General features: G+C 34.0%; 1 protein-coding gene across 1 annotated transcript; it reads left to right on the top strand.

The window, feature by feature from the left end:
• The first annotated feature begins 279 nt into the window (after positions 1-279).
• On the top strand, positions 280-1,653 carry LOC128183761 (uncharacterized). Its single transcript, XM_052852917.1, has 5 exons — positions 280-328; positions 563-653; positions 877-1,083; positions 1,160-1,235; positions 1,570-1,653. Exons 1-5 carry the CDS (start codon positions 280-282, stop codon positions 1,651-1,653), a joined length of 507 nt encoding a protein of 168 aa, XP_052708877.1.
• Positions 1,654-9,989: the final 8,336 nt, after the last annotated feature.

Below are 9,989 nucleotides of genomic sequence, written 5' to 3'. Positions count from 1 at the left end.
CGCTTTTTGATGATTTTTAATAAAATTACACATACCTGTGAAAGAAATACAGTTGAAATCGTTAAAAGGGAATATATCTAAGATATCTTCATTGAACAATTATCCCTTTCCACTCGGAAAAATTCACAGGAACGAAAACAGATTCCTTACGGAGATTTATAATGGGGAAAGTTCAATCGTAACTACTCGGCCATTTCCGCTGGGAAAAAATAACCTCGTAAGCAGACGGTGTAAGAATCGGCGATTTACCGAACTATTTCAAGTCACATGACAGTAAAGATGGCGGCGTCATCCTATCCTCTGTGTGTCTGCTGTGGGACGGCAAAAAGTAAATATTACAGTTTTTCTAGCAATAAATGTGCTTTGTTTCAAATAGAAAATACCATTAAATTCCTCGTCAGTTCCGACATTGATTTAACTAGAATTAAAAGTAGGAATATCTGCGACAATTGCGTAAAAACAGTCTCCCAAATATCAACAATACGAAAAAATATTATAAAGGCCTGCAAAACACAAACAAGTGATACTGTGACAACGATATCAACGACAACAACCCCCGTAGACAGAGGTAAACGATCTTCTAAGACACCACCCTCGCAGTTACGGTCAGGCCAAACCAAGAAGAGGAGTTCTGTGGTAGATCAGCTGATGAAGTAAGTCTTGGTAAAGATGCATTGCAAGAAATGATCATGGACTTTATAATTTGCAATATTTCCCATGTAATGATGTCAGTCAATAAAATGTAAAAAGTTTAAATATGTAAATTGTTTTTAATTTTTGAAAAATGCAGGCTGTTTCAGTGTTGAGCAATATATCAGGACCCCTTTAATTTTCAACCAACTTTTATTCAGTTACATATTCTCACCCGCAATATAGGTCAGTTGAAAAGCTAAAGGTTTCAACAAATGATGAGGAGTCAACTTCAGCCAAGGAGGAGTCGAGTTCCACCAAGGCATGTCGTAAACTGTTTGTATCAACAGACCATTCCTATACTCCTAAGGATTTACAGAATGTGTCAGAGAAAGGTTCTGACATACTGGATGACAAACTTCATGCGAAAATTACCAATCCAGTGAATGGAAGGTATGTGATTTTTTATTGAAATTTGCAAGTTTCCAAGCTTAGATTCATGTATCTTGACATTATCTGTTCATTTCAGTTCTTCAGGGAACCTTTCCTACAGAGTTGCTGCTTGTGTCGCACAAAAGAACAATGGCCATAAGTGCCTTGTCAGTGTAAGTTCAAGTTTTAAATCATACATTTATTAGAGTTTTTGAATATTGCAACTTTATCAATGCAAAAATTTGCCACTGCCATACTATATTTTTATAAGCAACAATTAGCGTATAAAGCAAAGAACTGTTGCCAACTCCCACAAGTTCAAGAAAAAAAAAGACTAGCAAAGAAATCGATGAAGTAATAATGAGTTATTAAGGACTTATATTAATGATCTGATGACTGAGTTTCATTATAGTTCCAAAGTTAGCATTCTTTATGGTAAACTATTTGAAATAAAAGATATGCTGGAAGATGTAAGCACATATATTAAATAGATTCTGTTCATAACAGGTACAAAAGAAATGCAAGCTCAGAGGTGAGAGAAGGGACTTCATACCAGTCAGGATGTTCCCTAGTGGATCACCTATCCACTGATATTCAAAGGATACCAGCACCTCTTTTACAACCTGAATACCAACCTGTTGAGATAGAGCAGCTGAATGAATGTCATTTTGCCTTTTTAGCTCACCTGAGCTGAAAGCTCAAGTGAGCTATTCTGATCACTTTTTGTCCGTCGTCCGTCTGTCCGTCTGTCTGTCCGTCTGTAAACTTTTTACATTTTGAACTTCTTCTCTAAAACCGCTTATCCAATTTCAACCAAATTTGGCACAAAGCATCCTTGTGGGAGGGCGAATATAAATTGCAGATATAAAAGTCCGATCTGTATTCAAAGCGGAGAAAACCTTGAAACTGTAGAAAAAGGGGGGTGCATTTTTAAAAAACTTCTTCTCAAGAACTACTGATTCCAATTCAACGTAGTTTAGCATAAATTATCCTTATGGGAAGGAAAATATAAATTGCAAAAATTAAGGTCTAACTCTGTTTCAAATCTGAGTTATTACGAAAATAATAATAAAGGAAAGGCGTGTTTCAATCAGTTTAATAGCCTCGGATTCGGCATCCGGTAAAATGGGTAGACAAGACTTGGCCTGGGCAAAACAAAAGATAAGCAGTTATTAATCTGCCAATCTCATTAAAATTTCAGGATATTTGATGGACCAGTATATTTGTATTTGCTGTAAATATTGCTGCAAAATAATGCGTATTTGTAATTGACGATTGCCGATCTGCCCCGGCTTTTATTTTGCCACGGCCCGGTCTTGCTTACCCATTTTACCAAGACTCGTATTCCATACTTCTAAAACGAGGTTCTTTGTTTAAAGCAGCCATGACATTATACGAAAAAGGGTCGATCTGACTATGATGAATTTGCTTGTTGTGCAACAGTTCGCGTATGAAGGGAAATTTTTGAAACATGAAAAATATATTGGTGCCGATTTTGTGAAGTAAATTGAGGCTAAATATTTCAATGCGTTGACAGTTTTCACACATGACGTTGATGTTAGCTTGTTCTGATTTTCGTTTCGTTTTCATTATTTATGCTTTGTAACCTGGAAACTGTCGTCTGTATTTCGTGATTTTTACGTATCAAATCAAACAGAGACTTCGGTAAATCAAACAGTTACGTTAACTGTTTACCTGCGCAAATTAAGCAAAATCTGTTGTAGGAGTACTGAAATACAATTCATTCTATCGGTAATTCGGCATTATTTTTTGCGTAATGGTAGATTAATGCAATAGGTTTTTGTTGAGATGCTCGGCATTTTCTCTAGTTTATTCAGTTTAAATAGAGTTTGATATCGCTTACGGAAATATGTAGGTATATACATGTATATATATGATTCATTTCGAAAAAATAAATTGTGTTCTTTATTTGTTATACATGTAGTGCATGTTTCTTGTGTTTAATTGTTAATAATTTCTATTTACTAACCATTTTTGAGTGTTTGCTTCGAATTATAAGCAAGATACAGAGATTTGCTAACAATTCTATGCTATGTTTGTACACAGATCTTAAAAGCTAAAGATTAAATCAAAGTACTGATAGTACTGAAAAGCGCTAACCGAGCTTCTGTATGTATATAACAGATATATGTATATAGCATTTCAGCTTCTGTATACGCACTATATTTCCTCATCACTGCATGACAGTCCCTGCAATGATGTATGTAAGTACATTAATTTCACAATAACCCGTAAATTAGATTCACAATAGCCCGTGCAGTTATGTGCATAAACCCCTGAAACTGGTTCCCTAACCAGTTTAAATGATGTATACTTTTGCTTAGAGGGGGCGGTTATTCGATGCACCGGAAGTTGAAGTCTAACGACAATAAAGGGCTGAGCTATGCTTAGCGCTTTAAAAAGTAAAAAAAATAGTCAATATTTATTACGAAATTTTCAAAATCTGTTCTTCCAGAAACCAACTTATTGAATTGTAAACTTAACCTTTTTAGCTCACCTGAGAATGGGGCCACAATGGGGGGTCGAAGTTTAACAAATGAATATATAGAGTAAATCTTTAGAAATCCTCTTCTCAGAAACTAATCGGCCAGGAAAGCTGAAACTTGTGTGGAAGCATCCTCAGGTAGTGTAGATTCAAAGATGTGAAAATCATGACCTCTGTGGATAGGGTGGGGCCACAATGGAGGGTCGAAGTTTAACATATGAATATAAAAAGTAAATCTTTAAAAATCTTCTTCTCAGAAACTAATTGGCCAGGAAAGCTGACACTTGTGTGGATGCATCCTTATGTAGTGAAGATTCAAATTTGTGAAAATCATGACCCCAGGGGGTAGGTTTGGGCCACAATGGGAGATCGACGTTTTACATAGGAATATACACAGTTAATCTTTAAAAATCTTCTCAGAAATTAATCAGCCAGGAAAGCTGACATTTGTGTGGATGCATCCTCAGGTAGTGTAAATTCAAAGTTGTAAAAATCATGACCCCCGGGGGTAGGTTTTGGCCACAATGGGGGATCGAAGTTTAACATAGGAATATATACAGTAAATCTTTAAAAATCTTCTTCTCAGTAACTAATTCGAAGGCAAAGCTGGAACTTGTGTGGAAGCATCCTCAGGTAGTGAAGATTCAAAGTTGTGAAAATCATGACCCCTGGGGGTAGGTTGGGGCCACAATGGGGGATTGAAGTTAAACATATGATTATATACAGTAAATCTTTAAAAATCTTCTTCTCAGAAACTAATTAGCCAGGAAAGCTAAAACTTGTGTGGAAGCATCCTCAGTTAGTGTAGATTCAAATTTGTGAAAAGCATGACCCCTGGGGGTAGGTTTGGGCCACGATGGGAGGTCGATGTTTTACATAGGAATAAACAGAGTCATCTTTAAAAATCTTCTTCTCAGAAACTAATCAGCCAGGAAAGCTGGAACTTGTGTGGAAGCATCCTCAGGTAGTGTAGATTCAAAGATGTGAAAATCATGACCCCTGTGGATAGGGTGGGGCCACAATGGAGGGTCGAAGTTTAACATATGAATATAAAAAGTAAATCTTTAAAAATCTTCTTCTCAGAAACTAATTGGCCAGGAAAGCTGACACTTGTGTGGATGCATCCTTATGTAGTGAAGATTCAAATTTGTGAAAATCATGACCCCAGGGGGTAGGGTTGGGCTTCAATGGGAGATCGACGTTTTACATAGGAATATACACAGTTAATCTTTAAAAATCTTCTTCTCAGAAATTAATCAGCCAGGAAAGCTGACACTTGTGTGGATGCATCCTCAGGTAGTGTAAATTCAAAGTTGTAAAAATCATGACCCCCGGGGGTAGGGTTGGGCCACAATGGGGGATCGAAGTTTAACATAGGAATATATACAGTAAATCTTTAAAAATCTTCTTCTCAGAAACTAATTAGCCAGGAAAGCTAAAACTTGTGTGGAAGCATCCTCAGTTAGTGTAGATTCAAATTTGTGAAAAGCATGACCCCTGGGGGTAGGTTTGGGCCACGATGGGAGGTCGATGTTTTACATAGGAATAAACAGAGTCATCTTTAAAAATCTTCTTCTCAGAAACTAATCAGCCAGGAAAGCTGGAACTTGTGTGAAAGCATCCTCAGGTAGTGTAGATTCAAAGTTGTGAAAATAATGATCCCCAGGGGAAGGGTGGGGCCACAATGGGGGGGGGGTCAAAGTTTAACAAAGGAATTTATAGGGTAAATCTTTAAAAATCTTCTCAGAAACTAATCAGCCAGATGATTCTTTATAATTGTTAAGACTTTGGCCCCAGGACAATTCTTTGGCCTCACGAGAAGGTTGAGAGTTTACTGTACGTTTATATCCCATATATAAACTATTGTTAGGGATCTTTTTGAGAACTGCAATACTCAACACATGATATGACTATAAAATCATCCTGTTAGAAAAGGGACTAATGATTATAAACATAAGAATATCCAGGGGAAAATGGATTTTATTTATACAGGATTTACATGAATTATTGTATATTGTCCAGATAGTTTGTAATATGACTCCATTGAGCTGATTTTATCATACCTATTGTTCCTCAGGTGAGCGATGTGGCCCATGGGCCTCTTGTTTGATGTTGAAACAACTGGATTTGGTATGAATTATTCAACTTTGATGGAATTTAATAAGTATACATGCATTCAGTTATCCTGGTATGATTTTTCAACTTACATAAATTTACTGACCATGAAAAAACCTAGGTCACAAACCATATTTAACTAAAAACGTCACAAGTGCTGTTAGTTTAATTTGTATTACATGTATTAATTTGTCCAAGGAATATATGGTTCGACACTTGCCCTGATATATGGCTGCTTCAAATTCAAAGAATAAAATATTTAATCCACTTCCTCAGTTATGCAAATTCAATTTTGAACATTTTCAGGTCGTGACTCCCATATCATACAGTTATCAGTTAGTGTAGACTCTAATGAAGAAATTTTTAACCGTTATATTAAGCCTGGAGAGAAAATTTCTCCTGCTGCTTCAACAGTTACAGGTATACAGTTTGAAAACGGGAAAAAGTACCACAATAACAGGGAAGTTGAATACTCCAGAATCCAACTGGCTTTACAGAAACTTTTTATGTTTTTGGCAAAGTAAGAGAAAGTGGTTTTAGTTGGTCATAACTGTAAATCTTTTGACATTCCAGTATTACTTTCAGCAATAGAAAATAACAATTTGTTTGAAAGCTTCATGTCAACTGGAGTAATCGGTGTAATTGATACTCTTCCTCTTTTTAAAGAATGTCTTCCTAACTTGCCATCTTACTCCCAACCTAAAGTGTATGAAACAGTTTTTGAGGATCAATATATGCTCATGATTCCTTGCAAGATGTTATTGTTTTATCTAGATTTGTAGAGAAGATAGAGCCCAGCATAACTGTCAAGTCCAGCTTTTCTTTTTCATTGCCATCTGTTGTGACGATTTTTTAGTTCAGAAAGATGCAAAGCCCCGTTGTGATTCACTGCTTCCTTTTGTTCAATCAAAGACTATTTCAAAATGCATGGCCTCCAAAATAGCTAATAGTAGATTGTCTCTTTCCCATATCATTTTAGCCTTTAAAAGAGATGGCCAACAGGGTTTGGAAAACCTCTTGTCTTAAATTTGTGAAAACTCAAAAGTCAGAGAGTGACCAAGTCAAAGAGGATTATTCAATCCTTATCTCAGTACATGCATTCTTTAGAAGAGTAGTGTAGTTGTGCTTTTCAAAAATCATATAAAATGTATACTGTAATCAGATTTATCACATTTTTGTATTTGCAAATACTTTTTTTTATATGAATGAACTAAAGTGCACTTATACTAGTACAATTTTTTGTGTGAATTTTTTAAAGGGTCAGGAGGTCACATAATCATACAGATTGTGGTTTGACTATGAATTATAATGAATCAGTTCAGATATTTTTTTTTAATGATGCTGCCTTGATTTTTTTTACTTTTAATTTTTATATAACTGAATAGGGTTGGATACCGGTACACGGTACCAATACCGTACCGAACAATTGCTTTAAAAATACCGGTAAAATACCGTTTCATTTAATACCGGTACTAATATCGGTGTTTCTGTATCTTTGAAACCTTTTTACTCATCTAAAATGATTTTAAAAAACGATTTCAGACTCGCTTAAACCGAATTCTCCCCGTATTAAAAGGTTAGGCTAATTAACGAAATATGTGCTTTATTATTCTTAGTACGATACTTGATTCGACTACCAATACTAAAATAAATCAATACATATTTTTTTTTAAACTAAAATACGTTTACAATAAAGGTGTTTAAATTTTTTTCTGACAATAAATGTAAATTAAAAAGACAATATAGCGCAAAAGTATTTTACTTATTTCCGTTCTATTTTCTGATGTTTCGTCACTTAGTTTCGTCAATTAGTGCGACCAAACAATGGCTGGCAACCGGGTAAAGCGCTCGCCTGTCTAGTCTCATTTCAGTAGGAAATCAGAGGGTGGTGTTTGCAACCATTGTCAGTTATTTTGCCTGGGAAATGGGAAAAACATAAGTACCTTTACTAAACATTTGAGAATCAGATTCAATTTATTTGTTGTTAATCTTTTTTTTAAAGATTATAAAGCATAAACATAGTTTGTAAACTCATATGTTTTTGTAAATATATGATACTATCTTTAAAAATTATAACACTGAAAGATCAAAAACACATTTATTAAAGAAAAAAATTATAATTCTCAGTTATTAAGGTCTAGTACCGTATCGTTAAAAATACTGTATCATTTCAAAAATACCGGTATGGTATCGTACCATTTCATCCTTAACGGTATCCAATCCTATAACTGAAGCATTGAATTGATATTTGTGATTAATTTTCTGAATTGGCTGAAAGATCAGAGTTTGAATATAGAAAGTTGTCATATATTGTATAGATTCTGCAACTTAAAATTATGTAATTTTGTCATAGTTTTTATATTGATTGCAGATAGAAGATTCTCCTTTTACATGTAAATGTATATTTTTCAGCTGCATAAATTGAACGCAGAATGTGCCTTTAAATATTAGGCGAAATTTTTTTTTTAAATTGGAATACGGATTTTTTATTCAAAAAATTGGGTCGGTAGGTCAAAAAAAAAAAACTGGAATACTGACTTTTCAACCTTCAATTTTAATGCTATATACTAATTTTCTTTGTTTTAAATAAAAATGGATTTTGTACAAGTCTTCATTTGATACGATGTATTGTTACATTTTCATACAAACATGAAAAATTCTCCAGTTTATCCAATATCCTGTACAAAAAGAAACTTCTGTCCAAATTCTTGGAGAGTGGAGCAACTTGTAGACTGCTCCACCCAGCAAGTTGATTTTTGGCTACCCGTACAATCATATTATTTGTTTAAATAACATATTTCCACAATATTTTTTCCTTCTTTATTTATAAGTATATTAACAAGTACATCTAGTATATTTTTGAAATTAATTCGCCCAAAAATATTCGGCCACAAGTGATAGAGGGCGCTTGGTTCGATACTGGAAAACGTATTCGAAACTAATAAAATGAAGGGGGTATTGTAATTACTATCTCCGTAATTCATCATGTATATTTTCGGAAGTTTTATACTACAGTTTAGAAGGATAAAGAAACGTGATTGAAACAAAATATAAAAACATTTGGAATTCCGATTATAATAGTCGCATGCACGACGAAACCGCATGCTGATTCGTTACCGGTAAAACGGCTGTACTACTGTCTGACGACTTTATTTCCAAAACTTTGAAACATAATACGTTGGTTCTTTCACTTTCAAGAACTTCCGACACCGCTTCCCCACAGTATGCGTAGGACAACACTGTTTCAAAGTCTTAAAAGACAGTTTAATGTCATTTTTGCAAATGACAGATATGTGAAAGTATGCCATTCAAACCACCGTTAGACAACATGGCACATGTGTGATAGAGAAGTCCGTATTCCAAACCCGATCAATTTTAAAACTGAAAGTGTAAAAGTTAAGGTATTTTTTTTCGTGAATGAAACCAATTTATGTGGTTTTTATTGATATTTTTCACCAGTCATTTTATTTTACTTTTTGTATTTTAATTTATGTCGGTCAGTAAAAAAAAATTGGAAAAGTGCATTTTATTTTTTTTCTAAAAGTCAAAAAAATTCGGTCGGCGGATCCGTAATCCAACTAATAAAAAAACGTTTGCCTTAGTTGTGCTGATATAATATTAAAACTGTGATTATGTTACAAATTGGATTTCATAACTTGCAATGTATAACAGAATTACTAGAAGAGTGTAAACATAATGTTGTTCATGACTGTATGATAATTATAATTTGGATATAGCATTTACTGTCAGATCTTGTGTACAGTCAGTTACTGTATAATTACTGAAGTGACATATTATCATATGATTTTAAAGTAGAGAATTTTTTGTTGTTTTTTTTTTAATGGTCAATGAAAAAATCTTGTACTGTGCAAATATTGTAATTGAAATTACTGGTATTGTAATTTATATTACCATCATCACTTCTAACCTGCAATTCTATGTGAATTTGGAAACAATCTGTATGATCTTCCGACTTTTCAACACCATATATTTTGAAATAATCTTAATATTATTCTTATTAGCCAGAGGATATTCTAAGCAGCTTTTGCTTTGTTATTATTATATGAAGTATATTTTGACAGACTGATGTTTCAGTTAGCCTTTAACGCAATTTAAATAAACTTCATGTGAAAAATATAAGCATAGTTTTTTTCTTTTGTTTGCACTATTCATGAAGCATTGAAAGTGGAGTCGCATACACCTATAAAACATTGTTTTGGGGTTGTTGGCACCCTAAAATCATTAAATAAATTCTTCGACATAGCAGTATATCTCAAATACAATATTATAAACAAACTAAAGCATT

Source organism: Crassostrea angulata, chromosome 5 (genome assembly GCF_025612915.1).
Source record: "Crassostrea angulata isolate pt1a10 chromosome 5, ASM2561291v2, whole genome shotgun sequence".
Taxonomy (NCBI): domain Eukaryota; kingdom Metazoa; phylum Mollusca; class Bivalvia; order Ostreida; family Ostreidae; genus Magallana; species Magallana angulata.
Note: the sequence above shows the minus strand (reverse complement) of the source record. Positions and strands in the feature narration are given on the sequence as shown.